This window comes from Sciurus carolinensis, chromosome 17 (genome assembly GCF_902686445.1).
Source record: "Sciurus carolinensis chromosome 17, mSciCar1.2, whole genome shotgun sequence".
In the NCBI taxonomy this organism is placed as follows: Eukaryota; Metazoa; Chordata; class Mammalia; order Rodentia; family Sciuridae; genus Sciurus; species Sciurus carolinensis.
The window spans coordinates 19,565,674-19,585,454 of NC_062229.1; the positions used below are offsets into that span (position 1 = coordinate 19,565,674).

General features: G+C 46.8%; 1 protein-coding gene across 3 annotated transcripts; it reads left to right on the forward strand.

The window, feature by feature from the left end:
* The first annotated feature begins 1,521 nt into the window (after positions 1 to 1,521).
* On the forward strand, positions 1,522 to 15,981 carry LOC124968486 (cytochrome P450 4F6-like). 3 transcript variants are annotated; one of them, XM_047530987.1, is made up of 13 exons: positions 1,522 to 1,604; positions 2,031 to 2,229; positions 3,115 to 3,259; positions 4,602 to 4,655; positions 4,747 to 4,874; positions 6,514 to 6,635; positions 7,329 to 7,599; positions 7,935 to 8,001; positions 8,160 to 8,289; positions 14,498 to 14,631; positions 14,728 to 14,792; positions 14,954 to 15,036; positions 15,367 to 15,981. In XM_047530987.1, the coding sequence occupies exons 2-13, from the start codon at positions 2,032 to 2,034 to the stop codon at positions 15,542 to 15,544; spliced, it is 1,575 nt and encodes a 524-aa protein (XP_047386943.1). In that variant the 5' UTR covers positions 1,522 to 1,604; position 2,031; the 3' UTR covers positions 15,545 to 15,981. The 3 variants fall into 3 exon arrangements, with proteins under 3 accessions (XP_047386943.1, XP_047386942.1, XP_047386944.1); XM_047530986.1 differs by having other exon boundaries at positions 1,561 to 1,666; XM_047530988.1 differs by lacking the exon at positions 1,522 to 1,604 and adding an exon at positions 1,674 to 1,774.
* The last annotated feature ends 3,800 nt before the right edge of the window (positions 15,982 to 19,781 follow it).

Here is a 19,781-nt window from a genome sequence, read left to right on the forward strand (position 1 = left end):
GAAGCAGTCCCAGGCCCGTCCAGACCCCAGGGGAAGGGAAATAACCCCTCCTCCCACTGGGAACAATGACAAAGAATTTGCAGCCACTCGAGGGTCTGGGTTAGATCTTGGGATTCTGCATTTCCAAAGTGCTACTGGTAATGCCGATGCTGCTAGCCAACAGCCGCAGTGTGGGTGGCCCGTTCTTAGACCTGTGACCGCAGAAGTTCTTCATCCCTAAATACTTAATGAGCACCTACTGCGTGCCAGGACTCACTTTCATCTGCACTGTCATGTTTCACTACTTCGCTGTGTGGCCGAAGGAAGTTACTTCTGTTTCTTCTTCTTCCCTCCGGCTTCTCCCCAGACCTAACTGCTCAGCTCTGATGCCTTTCACCGTGGGCCTGGCTCTTCTCTGGAGGGACCTACCAACCGGTGGATATTCCCCTGCAGAGAAGGGGAATCTGGGGGCAGCACCCCCTACGTTCCGGAGGGCTCCAGAATCCTCCAGGACCAGAAGCTGGGTCAGCAAGGGCTAGAAGGCACGTGGGTAGTGGGAGGGCAAGTCTGGCATCTCCCCAACATTCTACCAGTTGCTGGAGGGATCTTTAGCATAGTTCTCTCTCTCTCTCACTCAACAGCTCCATCCTTCAAACTCACTCTCATCTTGGAGCCTGACTAGGGGGAGCCCTCAGAGGAGTTAAGACCACCACAAAGGGGAATTCAGGACAGTTTCTGGACAAGATGTGCCCTTTTTAAGGCCAACATCCTGCTGGGCATGCAATGGATTACAAGCCTGTAATCTATTATTCAGGAGGCTGAGGCAGGAGGATTGCAAGTTTGAGGTCAGCCTGGGCAACTTAGGGAGTCCTTGTCTCAAAAACAAAAACAAACAAACAAAACCTAACATCCCATTTCCCAGATGGTAAAACTGAGCCCAGAGAGGGCCAGCATTGCCCGTGGCAGAACAAGAACTCCACTCGGGGCCTGGACCACTCTCACTCATGGTCCCTCTGAGCCTTCCGTGTCCCTCTGTCTCCTGACCTCTGAAGCTGAGCCTACAGGTGTGCTTTTCCAGCTGGGCTCTTTATCTCAGAATCCGACCCGGATAAAACCAGCACTGTTGGATTCTTTGTTCCTGCTCCTTGAAGTCATGTCTCAACCTAAGTCCTGGGCTGGTTGGAGGCAGGACTTGGGTCCTGGCCAGGCTGTGCAGCTGGTTGGCACGTCTCTTCATCTTGGAGCCTCCTGGTTCTGCCCTGAGAGATGGTGCATGCCGTCCTCCCACTCCATCTTGAAGAGGAGCTCGGGGAGCCAGGAGCCTGGCTCCCATTTTCTGGCCCCCAAACTCTCAGGCTCATTGCTTTTACCTGCCACCCCTTGGCCCTGGAAGTGCAGGGGCTGCTATTACCCTGGGGGCCCGGTCACCTTTGCCCCTGGTGCCAGCAAAAGGGGTGGAATCCTGAGGATCCACCCTTGCCTGTGACCCTGAGGTGGCTTCCCCTGCACCCAGCTGGCTCCTCCCCCGTGTCCTGGCTGCCTGCCCAGGCAGGGAGGAGGCAGCCAGCCTGTGGGGATTGGCTGGCCCAGTCCAGCCCAGGCTAGCTTCCTGCAGCCTCCTACAGGTCAGGAGCCGGGGACAAAGAAGTCCTAGAGGAGGGGACAGGAGATTGCGGGGGGACAGAAGGTGCCAGGCAGGCGTGGGAGGGGGATCTTGGCCTGGAACGGGAGGGTGTCACCCAAGGCTGGGGTGGCTCTGGGGAGCGTGTTGGCCCTGCTGACTGGTGGTTTCTGGGTAACCGAGTCCCTGGCCACTTCCCCATGATTCTGGCTGAGCCACTGTGGGCCTTACACAGACTCTCTCTCTCTCCTTCTCTCTCCCTCCCTTCTTTTCTCCCTTCTCACTGCCTCTTCCCTGAATTGCCCTAAGTCTTCCTCCCTCTTCCTGTCCTGCCCCCGGCCTCAAAGTCTCTGCCCCTGTCTGATGTCCCTGGATCCCTGCCCCTTTCCTGGACCTCAGCAGCTCACCCTCTGTCCCATCTTCCCTGCAGGATGCTGCAGCTGAGCCTGTCCCGGCTGGGACTGGGGCCCTGGGCAACCTCTCCTTGGCAACTTCTGCTGCTGGCAGGGGCTTCCTGGCTCCTGGCCCGCATGCTAACCAGGATCTATGCTTTCTATGACAACTGCTACCGCCTCCGATGTTTCCCGCAGCCCCCCAGACGGAACTGGTTTTGGGGTCACCTAGGCCTGGTGAGTGTGGCATGTGGGGTCTGGAGGATCAGGGTGGATGGACTTTCTGAGTGGGGGATGGGTTCAGAGAGTTGTGGCGGGGGGGTGGACTCGGATCTGGGAAAGCAGAGAAGTGACAGAGACTGTGGGGAATCCCTTTTTCCTCTGCCCCCCAGATCCTTCCTCTCTTCTCTGTCCTATTCGTGCCCTGAGCCCTCTCTCTTTCTTTCCCTTCCCTACCTCACCTGCTTTGGGTCCTATCGGTTACTGCCTTCCCCACATTAGTGCTTGCTGTCCTACTTGGGGGGCTCCCAGGGTGTAGACTGCACAGAGAAGGGACCCCCCTATCCCCCGCTGGCTTGTCCACAGTTTCCACCCTTGGATTTGTGGTCTCTGCATGGTCACTGTCCAGGGCCTGCTTCCTGCCTGGCCCATGTCTCAGGGCTGCCAGTTCTCTGTGTGAATGAGCTATGGCCCACCCCCATCCACACCCATGGGGGCACCCCTGGGCCAGTGGAGAGCTGTGGGCAGTTTCTCCTTCCCTTCCAACTCCTCAGGAACTTCCCTTTTCTTTTCCTGCCCTCCACCCACAAGATGTATCAGTGGATGCAAGTATCTACAATCTATTCACACTATATCACTATCCATCCATCCACCCATCCATCATCTACAATACCTATCTAGGAAAAGAGATAGAGATGAAGAGAGTGAGGGTCAGACAGGCACATGGATAGAGATACAGATACAGGGACAGACAGGAGCCAGCAGCATGGGAGCCATGAGAGGTGAAGATGGATCATCCAGGTGGAGGGGTAGAGTGGTGGAGCTGGGGTAGGTATCCAGATGCAGGGGCAGTGGTAGAGTCCAAGTCCCCAGCCAGGACTGCCTCAGCCTTCTCCTTCCCAGGCACAGAGCAACGAAGAAGGCATGCGGCTGGTGGAGGAGCTGGGCCACTGCTTCCGCGATGTCCACCTCTGGTGGGTCGGGCCCCTCTACCCCGTCCTGCGGCTTGTCCACCCTAAGTTCGTTGCCCCCCTGCTCCAGGCCCCAGGTATCTCTCCCAGGATCCTGAACCCCACCTCCTTCCTCCTTCTGTACCCAGCCCTTCCCACCCCTGGGTAGGCCAGGCTAGACAGGGGATGGGGCCATATCCAAAAAAGACCATGACTCTGCCTATAGCCCGCAAGTGACTCTGGACAAGGCCTTGGCTCTCTCTGGCCGCTCAGGTCTTATTCAGTTGTGAGTGTTGGAAACTCAGCCCAGTGTGGTCTAAGCAAAGAAAGGGGATCGGGGAGAACGGTCTTCAGATAAGCTGGATCCAGGCCTTCGAACAATACCAGCAAGAATCTCCATCTATAGTTCTGCTTCCTTCTGTGATGACTTCATTCTCATGCTGCTAAAGATGAGTTCTAGGATCTCAACTGCTAGGGAAAATTCCCTGTAGTTCCAGGATTCTCTTAAATTTGCCTGGTTTGCGTGACAGAATCAATGCTTCGTCTAATCACTGTAACTTGATTGTGGAGGCTTAGCTCAGCTCCGGATGGTGGAGCTGTCCTCTCAACTACTTGGATGGAGGTTGGGGAAGGTGTGAGATGCTGGTTCCAAGAGAAGGGGTTTGGCTGCTGGATTGGAAGACATTTAGCCACTAGCATTGCTGTAAGATGGGCAGTTCCAGGGGAAGGAAACTGAGGCTCAGGGAGTTACTCTGACTTCTCAAGTTCACACAGCACACGCCTCCCTAGTTCTGGGCACTCTGGTATGTCCCAGCTGCCTCTGACGGAAGGGTCCCTAAGCTGGTGGGCAGAGGCCTCTGATGTGGGAGGCGATCCTCTGGTCATTCTAAGGAGCCCCAACACTTAGTGCTTAGTGTGGAGTGGAGGAGGATTCAGAGGTAGTCTGGGTCATACCTGTGTCAAATCTGGAACGTTAATGGGGCCACATTTAAGTCCTGTCTGGGAGTCATCTGTAGGGCACACTTGGTTCTCGTCAGACTGTCTCAGTCTGCTTCAGACAGTTTTGTATCATGTCAGGGCAGATCATGTGTGTTGTGTCCGTGGCGGGTCGTGGTAACACATGTTGTGTCCATATCATATGTCCCAACCATGTCAGCAGCTGTCAGAGAGTGCTAAGACAGGCTATTCTAGGGCCTGTAAAGTTGTGTTTCAGAGTGCTGGGCCATTCTCCAAAAGCACCTGTCGAGGCCAGCTGGTGGGTGCTGTGGCTTTGCTTCTGCAACCTGGTCTGGTGCCCCTAGTTCCTCACTCCTCCCTGATTCCTATGCCCTTGGCTCCCTTCCTGCTGTTCTGGGCTTGGAGGAAGGAAGTGCAGACCCCTGGCTGGGAATCTCCACCCCACCCCACTGCATGGGCCCTGATGATGCTCATTTATGCCAGCTGTGGTTGCACCCAAGGAAATGGCTTTCTATGGCTACCTGAGACCCTGGCTGGGTGAGTAACTGCAGGTGAAAGGGATTGGGGACAACCTGGGGGGCCAGGGGATGGTGCTGCCCTTGCCTACTGCCCATGGACACTCCACCAGGGGATGGACTCTTACTGAGTGCCGGTGACAAGTGGAGCCACCGCCGGCGCCTGCTGACACCTGCCTTCCACTTCAACATCCTGAAGCCCTACATGAAGATTTTCAACCAGAGTGCGGACATCATGCATGTGAGTGCCTTGAATCCAGGACCCAGCTGGAAAGGGGGAGTGGCTCCCAACAGGTCTGGTCTGCAATCCTGTTTCTGCTCATGGATTTGGGGCTGCAGCTTTTCCTCTCCAAGCCTTGGTTTCCTCATCTGTAAAATGAGAGTAATAACCTCTACTTACAGTGTGGTGAAGATGATGTCATAGACCCATGGTCCTGGCACATAGTGGGTGCTCACAAGGCAACAGTTTCTAGTCTCCCTCACAGAAGCCCTGGATGTTCAACGCAGTAATGCTGAAGTGTATGCAGTAGCTCTTTCTGCATGGTCCACCACTTTAAAACTCATTGGCCTCAGTGGTCCAATGGGACTCCTTCATTTGTCTCTTATCTTCCAGGAGGGTAGCCTGAGCTTGGTAGCATGGTGGAGACTGGGAAGAAAGGGAGAGAGAGAGAGAGAGAGAGAGAGAGAGAGAGAGAGAGAGAGAGAGAGAGAGAGAGAAGAAACATTCAATCCCTCTCCATGCTAGTTATAGAACTAGCACTTGATTTTTTTTTTTTTTTTTTTTTTGTATTGGAGATTGAACCTGGGGGCACTCAACTACTGAGTCACATCCTCAGTCCTTTTTTTTTTTCAATCTTATATTTTGAGACATGGCTTTGCTAAGTTGCTTAGGTCCTTAATAAATTGCTGAAGCTGGCTTTGAACTTACTCCATGGGCCAAAGCAAGTCCCAAATCCAGCTCAGGTTCAAGAGATGAAAAAAAAGTCTCCAGGTCCTAATGGAAGGAGCTGCAAAGTTTCAAAGACTAAACTTTGTGCTTTTTTGGATAGTAGAATGTCTTAAGTAGGGAAGGGCAATGCTCAGAAGTTTTAGGAAAAGCTGGGCATGGTAGTGCACACCTGCAATCCCAACAATTTGGGAGGCTGAGGCAGGAGGATTGTGAGTTCAAAGCCAGCCTCAGCAACTTAGTGAGGCCCTAAGCAACTTAGTGAAACCCTGTCTCAAAATAAAAAATAAAAAGGACTGGGAATGTGGCTCAGTGGTTAAGCACCCCTGGGATCAATCTCTGGTATTAAAAAAAAAATTTGGGAACATTTCCGTATCTTTCACTATGCGAGTGATGACGGTGATAATGCTAGCCAACGCTTACTCAGCACTGGCTATATACAGAAACAGTGTTCCAGTTCCATGATATGCTGTCTTAGGTAATTTTCACACCCCCTGAGGTAGAGATGATTATGATTGCCACATTATGAATGATGAAACCAAAGGTCAGAGAGAGTATGGCGCTTGTCCAAGTTCACCCAGCAGTAAGTGAGCAGGCATTCTAACCGGGTCTATCTGACATTGAACCAGGTCAACTTAAGTAAATGTTGCTGAAGATTTGGCGGGTGGGATCTGGGGGAGGGCAGTGAGTTGACAGGTGAATGGAGCATGGGAGGCAGTGTTGGACTTGAGCTCAGGTCTCCTAACTCCACCTTGAATCTTCAGCTACTTACTTGAAACAGCTTTGCTCCCACCAAACTACTCTCCTTTGGGTTTGGGTGCCTGGGTCATAGGACCAAGAGGCTGGTTCTGGGGAGCCCATCCTGGTAGCAATAGGTGGGCAGGGGCCCTGGGAGCCAAGGTCAAGCCCCAGCCCTATTCCCTTCTCTGACCAGGCCAAGTGGCAGCGGCTGATCTCAGAGGGCAGCACCTGTCTGGACATGTTTGAGCACATCAGCCTCATGACCTTGGACAGTCTGCAGAAATGTGTCTTCAGCTTCGACAGCAACTGTCAGGAGTGAGTCCTTGCCCAGGGCCTGGGAAATTGGTGGAGGAGGAAGGACTGACCAGAGGAATCAGTGGAAGCTTCAGGAGGGGGTGGGTCAGAATTGAGTACTGAAGGACAGGGAAGGGGAAAGATGGTATCCTTCCAGGTAGTGGACTTGTCTGAGTAATGGCAGGTGGGCTCAGAGAAGAACATGTGCAACAGCATCAAGGTGACCCTTGGAAATGAGGTTGGGGGCAGGAGTGGTTAGATATTGAGGACACTGAATAGCCAGACAAATGGGTGTGAACTTTATCCTGGGGCTCCCACAGAGCCATAGAAGGTGTGGGAGCAGGTGAGAGTCATGGTCAGGGCTGAACTTGGACATTTGTACTATGGAAGACCGACTGTCATGTAGACACGGGATACAAGGGGACCTAGAGAGGAGGAGGTCTTGGTGGAAAAAATGGGGCAGATTTAGGAGAAACCAAGGAAGAATGGGCAAGACCAGAGATTGAGTAAGAAAGCGAGGAGATAAGCATCAGGCCCACGCTCTGTCCTGGAAACCTGGGACATGAGGAAGCTCAGGGAAAGTGAGAGGCGGGGAGAAGTGTGCTTGGCGGCATCCTTTTCTGAATGGAATGTGGTCCTGGGATCTTGGCTGGGAGGTGCTCCAGGTGTTCATGTGTGCTAAGGAGCTTCTTTCTCTCTGCCCTGGCCCTTCAGGAGGCCCAGTGAATACATTGCCGCCATCTTGGAGCTCAGTGCCCTCATAGTGAAACGGCACCACCAGATCTTACTGTACTTGGACTTCCTGTACTACCTCACTCCTGACGGGCGGCGCTTCCGCAGGGCCTGTGATCTGGTGCACGACTTCACAGATGCCATCATCCAGGAGCGGCGCTGCACCCTTGCTGCCCAGGGTGTTGATGACTTCCTCAAGGCCAAGGCCAAGTCTAAGACCGTGGACTTCATTGATTTGCTCCTGCTGTCCAAGGTGGGCTTCTCTGAGACTTGAACTCAAGAGGTAGCATGGACCTTGAGTTAAATGTTAGATAGAAGTTGAACATGATTGAGAAGGTTTTGGGGAGCCACCGAAGGTGCTTGAGGAAAGGAGAGACAAGTCAGAGATAAGTGTTAGAGGTGACTCTGAAGAAGGCTGCCTGTGAGGAGCAAACAGGAGGCAGGAAACACAGTAGGAAGAGTGAGGGTGGACTCTGGAGATGACAAGGGAGGGTTCCTGCTTGCATGTTAGGTCTTTAGGAAGGGCTTCAGGTTAGACTCAAGTGCTGTCAGATCTGGTGTGATGTGAGGGTCTTGCCTTATGTCCAGGATGAAAATGGGAAGGAGTTGTCAGATGAGGACATACGAGCGGAGGCTGACACCTTCATGTTTGGAGGTGAGGGACCAATGCAGGAGTACAGAGGGGGTGGGATCATTGCCTTTTGTCCATCCTCCCCCTTACCTCCCCCTTCCTGGGACCTCCATGCTTGGGTGCTGTCCACCCTCTGGTGCTGAAGCTGCCCAGAGGCCCAAGGCTGCCTGACTGCCCCTCAGGCCATGACACCACGGCCAGTGGTCTCTCCTGGGTCCTGTACAACCTGGCGAGGCACCCAGAGTACCAGGAGCGCTGCCGGCAGGAGGTGCGAGAGCTGCTGAGGGACCGTGATCCTAAAGAGATTGAGTGGTGAGTGAATCCTCAAGGCTCTACCCGAGCCCCTCTCATGGGCTCTGCTCCCCAAGTGGGGAACAGGAAGAGGTTTTTGGTGGGAGTTATCTGGGACTCTACATGTATCACCTCCTGAACTTGCTGGGCAACATTAGCAGAATCAATTCCCTTTTCGGAATCTCTTTTCTCCCCTGTAAACTGGAGGGCATCTCTACCCCACAGGGCTACTTGGAGAATTAGTGCCAGTGTAAGTTGAACAGATGCCACCCAGCACGGATTCAGTAAATGAACCATCCTCCTCTGCTTTGCTCTTCTGTCTACCCTTGCCTTTCCCTAAGACATTCACTCCCCTTAATTTTTATTATTTTTAAAAATGCCCACCTTGCAGCCTATTCCAAGGACTCACAAAGATCTCAGTGGGTAAAACTAGTTCGTCTCTTCATTTGATAAACACATCCATATTATTTGCCCTGCCATTTCCCAAGTCTCTGTCCAGCCCCATTTTAGAAATTTACTTATATATTTATTTATCTGAGATGGGGTCTTGCTATGTTGCCCAGGCTGAAACTCCGGGGCTCAGCATCTCAGAGCCCAACATCTAGGACTCCAGAGTTGCTGGGACTATGGGTACACACTTACCTGCCCATCTTTCCTTTTTCATTTGAATTCTACCTGGACAAAGCTGGGGCAGAAAGAATGGAGGCCAGGATGGTAGTGGGACAGTGGATACGAATTCCTCACACGGATGTGGGAATCAGAAGTGCTGGTCAAGCGGGACAGTTGTGCAGGGGCAGAGCTTGTACGAGAAGCCTGGTGTGTTTAAGGGTCAGGGGAAGCAATGACTGAATCTCTGTGAAGCAGTGTCAGGAATAGAGAGACTCTGGGGGTTGGTACCAGAGGCCCTGCTTGCAATGCTTTGAAAACCATGTTAAGAGTTTGGGCTTTAATCAAAGATGTGTCAGTTTGAGTCCTTTGGAAGCCAATATTAGGTAAAAGATGATGAAGGTGGGCAGGGACGCTGCTGTCAGGGGAGCCAGGCACTGGGCATGGATGCTCACGTGCTTGTGGGTCAGCATGGTCAGTTGCTGGCTAGGTGCTGCCTGGGAAAGTGTGCCTGTGGCTTGTATGCTGTGTGGCAGAACCTGAAGACTCTGTGGCTGGAGGCTGGCAGATAATGGCCTTTCTTGCAGCTGGACAGCAAGTTCTTACTTAAAGGAAGTTTCATGACTTACGCGGAGGGCGATGAGGAGTCATGGCGGGTGTTTGAGCAGGGGAGGGGCAGGTATGACCTGGACATTAAGAAACATTTATCTGTGATTATGGGGCAAATTGGAGGGAATGAGCTGAGGCCTAGGATTCCAGGGATGGGGAAGAGGTGCTGGGCCAGTCAAACATTTTGGAAACGGTGTCCTCAACTTTAAAGCTTCACTCAGCACGGCAGTCCCGTGAGCTGAAGAGATGTTTTGGTGATTCCCCCACCTTCAGAAAAGCACGCCCTTGGTAAAAGTTCAAACCATCCATTTTAACCCTTTCGTATTGTTTAGGCCATCGTGCTGATCCCCTTCCTGCCTTTGGTGATTGCCTCTGTCTTTCCAGACAATGTTGGGTCTAGACCCACGTTCATCTGTTCACATTCTCTCCTCTTGCTCATTCTTTCCTTCCTTCTGGCTCTGCACAACTGCGAGGAGATTCAGAGCCCTCAGCTTGCACCTTGGCAATAGTGCTTCAAGGTCTTTTCATTTTTTTTAAACTAAAAATTTGAAAGATAACTTTGAATTGCCAAATCAATCATAGGAGCACATTTTTATTTTCTTTTTCAGAAACCGAGACACTGTAAATTACATTTCTTTTTAAATTTTGTTTAAAATTTTAAAACTTTATTATACATAAATGTATTTATGGGGTAGAAAGTGATGTTATGGGTTTTTAATACAATGTGGAACGAATATATGAAACCCATTGACATACCTATCACCTCAAATACTTGACCTTCTTTTATGATGAGAACATCTGAAATTTACTGTCTTAGCAATATGATTAGCCCTCAATCATTAGCTACATTTACTATGCTGTTCCATTGATCTTTAAAGAATGAAGCTTGCTGAGAGTGGTGGCTCACGCCTGTAAAATCAGCAACTTGGAAGTTGAGGCAGGAGAATTGCAAGTTTGAGACCAGCCTGGGCAACTTAGCAAGAAATAAAAAATAAAAAGGGTGGGGATGTAGCTCAGTGGTAGAACACCCTTGGGTTCAATCCCTAGTATCATAAACAACAACAACAACCTTCTTCCCCTATCTAGCTGAGACTTTGGACCTTTGGACTATCACTTCCCCATCCCACTATCCCCAGCCTCTGATAACAATCTGCTAGTCTTTGCTCCTATGAGTTTGATTGCTCTTGATTCTACCTACAAGCGAGACCATGCAGTACTTGTCTTTCTGTGTTTGGCCTATTTTACTTAACACAATGCTCTCCAATTTCATTCATGGATGCAGATGACCTTGTTAGTCTCTTCCCCACACCTGATCCTGTCTCCTGTCTCCTGAGAGGTCTCTGTAACCATAAATTTGTCACATGTCCTTCCAGATCTTTTTCTCGACAGTGATTCTGCAGATGTGTATAAATACACACTTGTCCTTTACATTCAACAGTGTATCTTGGAGCTAGCTCTTTATTTTGAGTGCTGTGGAGCACTTATCTCAAAGTTCTGTTGGAGACATTTATGTAATGTTATATTTTCAATTATAATATTATTACTCAATTGCCTTTTAGTATCTCTGTACCAATTTACCCTCTGGGGTTTGATAGGACTAGTGATACCTATTTCTACCTTTTGGGTAGCTGTATAGTATTCCATCATATTGGGTGTACCATAATTTATCAAAACATTCCCCCATCAATGGAAATTTGCATAGTTTCCAACTTTTTTCTATAACAAATACAACATAATAAATATATGTGAACACAGACACTTTTCTTACACATGTGAATACCTTTGCAGGACAAAGTCCTAGAAATGCAATTGCTAAAGAAAAGGTACTTGAGTTTTACAACTTAATAACTCTTGGAAAATCCAGGCCTACATAGAAATTTTCAGAGTGTTCCATTCCTCGTGTTCTTACCAAGAGCGTGCACTATGAAACTTTAAAATATTTGCCAGTCTGATAGGTGAAATATAATCCTCTGCTGTTTTAATGAACATCAATTTAAGTACTAGTAATATTGAGTTTTGGGTTCACCTGTCAATAAGCCATGCATACTTCTTATTCTGTTATGTGTCAGTTTGCTTAATTTATCCTTTCTACTTTAGGTTTTTTTAGTTTTCTTATTGATTTATAAGAACTCTTTACATATTAGTAAAATTAGCTCTTTTTTTCTGCCATACAATATCTGTCCCCAAATTGTCTTTGACTTTATTTTTGGTTTGGGTTCATTTATTTTGGTTTGGTTTATCTATTTGTAGTCAAATTTATTGATTCATTTTTAGCTCCAATTTTTGTTTATTTTTAAACTTGTGTTTGCTAAAGGATTTCACACTCTAATTTTAAAATGTAAAGTTCTTGCATGGTTTTCTTTAAGGGTTTATTTCTTTTAAAAGATATTTTATTTATATAACATTGTATTGACTTTTCATATTTAACATTTCCCCTGTGAAATCTGTTGGTATAAGTACTGAGGTAAGAAGCTATTTTTCCCAAATAACTAATTGTCACAACAGAATTTAATGAATATTTGTCTTACGATTTTAAACATTTGCTTTATAATAATTTCTGGACTCCATTCTGGGTCATTTATTTATATAGTGATAATAAGTTCCAAGAATCTTTATTATCATACTTTTAAAATTGATCTAGTCTAATTATTTTGCTTTTACACTTTTTCCTTAAGTTCTTATTTTTCCACTCGGTCTCTATAATCAGATTGGCTAGTCTGAGAAAATAATCTTGAAAAATTTAATTAATTAATTTTTGCACCTCAGATGCCAGGAGTTGAATTAACCACGCTCCTCAATTCCTGACTAGATATCATCATATTTCCATGCAGTGCTTATTTTTCCACATTCATCCCACATCTAATCTTCCCTAATGTGATTCTAGAGAGACCGATGCTTTTATTTGTAAAATTATTTGTTGAAGTGAATATATTTTAAAATTTGCAAATATGTTGTTGTATCACAGATCTGATACTGGATTTTACCTTTTCTAGAAACGTAGCACTGAGATTTTATTCCATGGTTCTAAGTACATTTAGCTTATTGTGTTTAACTATCACATGGTGCTTCCCTCTTCAGTTCCCTAGGGCTGGATACTCAGGTCGCCACCACCTTGTCACTGCAGCAAACATCTTTGTATGTGACTCTTTTTCCATCAGTCTTTAAACTTTTCTGGAACCTCTACTTGGGAGACAGTTTGTAGGGTTGTGAACACATACATTTGTCCTTGACCACCTACTGGCAATTGCCCTTCAGAATGGCAGGCCCTGCCCACACCCCCACCATCAGTGCATGAGATCCCTCTACCCCTGATACCTCAGCCAACCCTTAGCACTCACCTTGCTGATTCTTACTTCGAACAGAGGTGAAATGACATCTCATTGTTAATAGTTTCCATTTCTCTGAAAACCGGTAACTCTGGACATTTCTTCTTAAATCTCTTGGGTATAATCTCTAGGAATTTCTAGATTATATCTTTTGTATACTTTTCTCTGGGGTCACCTGTCGTTTTGTTTGTTGATTTGCAGGAATTTCTTATATATTTGAGATACTGTTCTAGATCTATGTATTGATTTTAGACCTCTCTGAATCTCTCATCAGAATGGTGTCTTTTATTTTATACTAGTTCACTTTTGTGTATATTTATCCTTTATAACTTTGGTTTTTCAGTTTGTGTTTTTGAAATTTTAAGAATTCCTATTGCTAGGTTGCAAAAATGTCTGTTATCGTCTTTGAACTTTGTAGACTTTTTTTCTTTAATCAGGCTGGGAAGCTGGTGGGAACGGATGGGGAGAGTTTATAAATGGGTACAAAGTTACAGTTAGGGAGGAGAAATAGTTCTGATTTCTGCACAATAATGTATTATACACTTCAAAAAAGCTAGAGGAGAGGATTTTGACTATTTTCACCACAAAGATATGAGAAATGTTGCAGATGATGGATATGCTATTAAGTTTACAGTTTTATCTTTTAGATATGGGGGCAGGGAGACTCCACCCTGCATGTGGAGTAGACAAGGATTTAGTTCTTTTTGTTTCCATATTATGGGTTGTCTGAACACCTCCACCAGACCATCTATCCATCTTCCAGGAATGTATGGAACCTTTCTACCAGATGCTGTAAAGTTTACAAGTCTGACTCCAAACTCTCTACTCTGTTCTATGGGTCTATTTTCCTGTTCTTGTTGCAGTACCATGTATTTTAAAAAAATATTTTTATTACCACACCTTTGTAACAGGTCTTAATAATGGGTAGATTAGGTTCCTCTTCTTTAATCTTTTATTTTTATATTGACCCAGCCCTTAATGAACTTAAACCCTTATAATTAGAATAAGATTATTGAGCTGGGGATGTAGCTTAGTGGTAATGGTGCTTGCCTAGCATGTACAAAGCCTTGGATTTGATCCCCTGCACCACAAATAATAATAAATAAATAAAAAAAAATTATCTAGTTAAAAAAAACTAGATTTTCTTTGGATCACATTGAATATATTGATTAATTTAGAAAGAATTCACACCTTTATGTTAACAGGTCATGCCTCCTTAGAGAGAGGGGTGGATCTTATATATTCAGATAACCTTATTAACCCTTTAAGGATACTCCTTTCTGCTTTTGTTCACTCTTTTTATCATTTAAAAAATGTTTTCTTTCAAATGCATCAATACTTTTAAGAATACACTTCTGAAAGGTGTACTTTGCTCAGAAATGTTTCTAAAAACACCAGGTCAAGTTTTCTTCTAGTATTTTTGTGATTATTATTATTATTATTATTTTTTCTTGCGGTGCTGGGGATTGAATCCAGGACCTTGTGCTTGCGAGGCAAGCAGTCTACCAACTGAGCTATCTCCCCAGCCCTGTGATTTTGATTTTCTAATGTTTAAACCTTTGATCCATCTGGGATTAATTTCGTTGCAAGCCAGAGGGTCAGAGGGAGGTGGCAAGAGGGTCTCATGGGGCGGCAGTGAGGCCGGGGGACTCTTTGCTCCCCGGGTAACTTTTCAGGTGGTTCCTTAGGGACGACCTGGCCCAGTTGCCCTTCCTGACCATGTGCATCAAGGAGAGTCTGCGGTTGCACCCCCCAGTGACAGTCATCTCCCGCTGCTGCACCCAGGACGTGACGCTCCCCGACGGCCGGGTCATCCCCAAAGGTACTCACAATGGCAGGGGGAGGAGGCTCCTAGGCAAGGTGGTGGTCTCCTGGGGCAGCACAGACCTCGTCCTGATTGTCCCCTCTTTCCCTACAGGGAACGTCTGTGCCATCAGCATTTTTGGGATCCATCACAATCCGTCAGTCTGGCCAGACCCTGAGGTGCAGCTCCCCACCCCCTCATTCCTGGGACCTGGTGACGGGGCGCGGACCTGACCTGGGAAGCCAGACGCTCTCCCGCTTCTGCACCGACATGTCTTTTTCCGGGGTGGCTGATGTGCCGAGAGACCTCGCCCAGCAACCCTCTCTTTCACTGTCCCCAGGTCTATGACCCCTCCCGCTTCGACCCGGAAAACCCCCAGAAGAGGTCACCTCTGGCTTTTATTCCCTTCTCGGCGGGGCCCAGGTGAGGGAAGTGGGCATGGAAGTGGGGGTGGGTAAGGGTGTGCCGAGGGGGCCTGACTTGTGAGGTGCGTGCGTCGCGGGGCCTGAGGTTTGAACAGGATCCCAGGAAAAGGGGCGTGTGTGCCAGAGCCCCCTCCCCGCTACAGGCCTGAGCTGGGACAGGAGTCTGGGCCAGAGTATGGACACCCAGTTGGGATCCAGGCACTTCGGTGCCCCTCGCTGCCACTCAAGCTGATCTGGGTGGGTGGGTGGCAGGTCCCCGGCTAGTTGCGGTGGGATACGGCCAAGATGGGGGTCCCCGACACAGTGAGAGTCCCCACCCCGCACGCAGGAACTGCATCGGGCAGACGTTCGCCATGAGCGAGATGAAGGTGGTGCTGGCGCTGACGCTGCTGCGCTTCCGAGTCCTGCCCGACGACACCGAGCCGCGCAGGAAGCCGGAGCTGATCCTGCGCGCCGAGGGCGGGCTCTGGCTGCGCGTGGAGCCGCTGGGCGCCAGCGCGGAGTGACCCGCAGAGGCCTGTAGTGGGACGACAGACCCCTCTCACCCACCTTTGCAGATTCCTAGGAATAAAATGGTTGTCGTCTGTGCTTGACTTCAACGAGCGCCAGCAGGGGGCGCAGAGGGACAGCGGCGATCTGGGGGGTGGGCGTGGGTGGGGCAGTCGCGCTGATGGCGAGTTCTCCCATTGCTCAAATATGGATTTCATTGTGTGGGCCAAAGGGAACCTTGGCAGGTGTTTGAACAGGAGTGGAACCAGGATTAAGGGCCATGTCGAGACTCTGAGATAATGGAGACAGTTGGTGGCACTAACATTCCGGCCACCCTGACCTCTCTCTTCTGATTTTCTTAATATACGCAATCTTTTCTCACCTCAGGATTTTTACTGTTTCTATGGTTTACTAAATTACTGTTTATTAAATCTAACAAGCCTGGTGTTTTACAGTGTGTCTGATCATTGTGTTATCTGTGCGACTACTACATTGCCTGTCATTTTTGTTGCTTTTCACTCATTGGCTCATTGTTTTTTGTGTGCCTGGTTATCTTCGCCTGGGTATTTGCTTACAGATTTGAAAGAATATTTGTAGAATTGGAAGAAGGCAGTTTTCTGTAGAGGAGTCCTTGGGGTCCTTATGCTTGAAGATTATGTTAAATGAGGTTCAAGACTTGTGGTGCCCACGGTCACTAAGGCAATTTAAACACAAGCTGACCAAGCACCTGTGGGCTTCCTAGCTTCAATTTGCTCTCTCCCTGTGAGAATTAGAACATTAATGTTCTTATGTGAGAAGAACCTTCTTATAAATTCTTCTGATATCACTCCTCGACTTTTGATTTTTTTCCTCTTTCATCACAAGACCATTAAAACAGAGCTTCACATTTTTCTGACTTGAGAAAAACCTTCAGAGTATACTTCGTGTTCACTTTATCTTTAGATTTCTGTTCTTATTTAAATGGTGTGTTTGTGATTTTCTCTCTTTTTTAAATGCTGGGGATCAAGCCCAAGGCCTCACACATGCTAGGTAAGTGCTGTACATCTCCAGCCGTCTCTGTATCTCTTTACTGACTCTTCATGTTATTAATTCATTTAAGGAACTGGAGAAGCATTTAACTTTGAGTTGTTTTAAAACACCTGGAAGCTTAATCCAAATAACTTAGCTTGCCGTTAATGGAAGGCAAGTCTCAAGTGAGATTTTTAAGTTTGCACGATCCACTGATTCTCCATTCTTGAATGTATTAGGGGCGAAAATTGCCTGTGGTCTATAGATTTCCAGACCATGCTAGCCAGAGAGAAAGAGAGAGAGAGAGAGAGAGAGAGAGAGAGAGAGAGAGAGAGAGAGAGAGTTGGCCTGCATATCACTCAAATACCTTAGACTTTGAGCAAAACATAGGGGACAGGTGGCCACTGAGTTTGATCCCCTTGGGGATGGTGTGTGTTCCTATTTTAGGAACAAGGGCATACAGAGCTTCATGTTTTCCTTGAGAAAGGCCTTCAGAGTATACTTCATGTTCATGTTATCTTTGGATTTCTGTTTTTACTTAAATGCTGTGTTTGTGTACATTTTGGTGGTTACTGGGGTGGACTGATTGGTGACTGCTTGTTGTGTCTCCTGATAACCACTTTGCCTTCTTAGAATCCCCATTTTGTTAGGTACCTGGCATCCTGAAATACAGATTGTTATTATTCTTGAAGCTAGATTGGTCAAGTTACTGTCCTGTCCCATGTAGGGAAGCCAGAGTTATCTGGCAATTCTTAGTGTTCCTTAACAGAAAGTTGGGACAGTCTCTCTCCCCAGGTGCCCCCTTTCTCCAGATGGAGCTCCTCTGTCTTGGCCTCTGAGGCCAGCTGTGCTCTTTAGGGAACATGGGACAGATGACAGGAAGCTGTAAAATCAGATGATGCTGGATCCATGCTATGGTTTGAATGTTTGGGACCCCTGCACCCCAAATTCATATGTTGAGACCCTATCCTCAGCACTGTGGTATTGAGAGATGTGACTTAGGGGACTGATTAGGTCTGTGACTTCTTATGAATCACAGTAGTGCCCTTTTTGAAGAGGCCTGAGGGAACTTTCATTTCCCTTCCACCCTGTGAGGACATGTAGAAGGAACAGACCCTCACCAGACACTGAATCTGCCAGCACCTGTCCTTTCCAGCCTCCAGATCTGTGAACAATAAATTTCTATTGTTCATAAATTCTCCAGGCTAAGGTATTTTGTTTTGTCATCCCAGATGAACTAAGACAATCCATTTCACCTTGGGGTTGTCCTATCAAGGTCAAAATTTCTGTCTGTTGCTTGTTAGCCCTTTAGAGTGGGGGAAATTGTTTATCTTGCTAAGCCCCAGTTTCTTTACTACATAACAGTAACCCCCCCACAGGTATGTTCTGAAGATTGAACAAGTTTGCATGTACAACGTAACTGTACCAATATCTCTTAAGCATCCGCAGTTCATGAAAATTAGTTTTCTTCTTTTCCCCTTCTTTTTGCATTACATTTTAGGTTTTGAAGTGTTTTAAAGTGACAAAGATGATAAATAAATGATAGATTAATTTTACTGGGAATTGAACCCAAGGTCTCGCATATGCCAGGGAAGTGCTCTGACACTGAGCCATACCCTCAGCCCAAAAGAGAAGCTGAGTTTTGAAAAGCATGGCTACCTGCTATTGAAGGAAACCATTGGAATATTCAGTAGTTTCTAAATATCTGTATTTTAAACCTGAGAAACTACAAGCTGGCCTGACAATGGCCTAAAGCTTAGAACTGGAAAAATATATTTTTTAGAGAGGAACGACCAGGACTTCCATTTCATCTGGATGTTCCTGGGAGTGAGTGGAAGTGGCGCTGGACTTGAAGAGTGACAGGAGAGCGGGGGTTGGGGGTGGGGAGCCGGGCGGGGCCGCCCCTTCAGCACCAGGGACAGCGGCTGCCTCTCGACCGGCTCCTCTCTGACTGAAGGGGTCTCCATCAGGACCCAGTGTGAAAACTGAGCGCTTTTCAGAAGGCCACAGATCCGGAACCTGGGAGGTTACAGGTTGTACAATAACAAATGACACTGAAAAATAAGACGAAAAAAAAAATACATAGTGCAAGTGGAAAATGACATTTGTTTTTCTTTGCCTTTAACTTTCTTCATTCAAATGCTTTTCATATTCCGAAAAAACGCAAATCCATAGAAGAAAGTACTGTAAGGAAATGTAAGAAATAGAAATCACCTACAATCTGCACATCTTACTAATCCCTGCTGATATTCTCTCACGCCTACTTCAAGTTTTTGTCTATATGTAATGCTTCACATATGAAAATTACATTTAAATCTAACATCACATTTACATGTTAGAACCAAAACGGCTTGAGATATCACTGTCAATTAACAATCGAGTTACTCTTCTTCACATAGCTTTTGGACTAGAGATTTAATTTTCTAGCAATAGGTGAGTATATTTTTATGTAAGATATGGGTGTGGTTGGACATTTTTCATGAACAAGGATGGCCTGGCAACTCCACAGACACTGAAGTTTTGTTCCTGTTCACAGAAGTAGACACTGAGAAGGGACAGGGTCACTCTGCAGCTCCCCCAGGTAAACGCCAATTTCACCTTCATGTTATTCTTATGGATTACAGAGAACAGCCCAAAACTGACCTTTCATGGTTGTAATTAATTTTGAGTGGGTGTATTTATGGACTCCCTCTTTTGTTCCATTAATTAATTAATTAATTAATTTTAAGTATTTTTTGTTGTAGTGGACACAATACCTTTACTTTACTTGTTTTTACGTAATGCAGAGGATGGAACCCCAGCCTCATACATGCAAGGCAAGCACTCCATTGCTGAGCTACAGCCCCAGCCCTGTTCCCTTAATTTATATGTCTAATTTTTGGTCAATACCAGACTCATGATTACTGTAGCTTATAGTATGTCTTAAAAAGGATAAAGAGACTTCTTCAACTATTATTTTACTTATAAATAAATTTTTAGTATAGCAGGATCTTTGCATTTCATGTAAATTTCATAATCAGCTTGTCTGTTTCTATAGAGAGTCCTACTTGGATTTACTATTTTAAAAAAATCTGTCAGCTAAGCAGAAGAAAATTAATATCTTAAGAATGTATATGCATACTATATATTATATACATATATAATGCATATATTATATATCACACACACATATGTACACATATATATGCATATATTGGTAATGAACTCGGAGTCACTGTACCACTGAACTACATCCTTAGCCCTTTA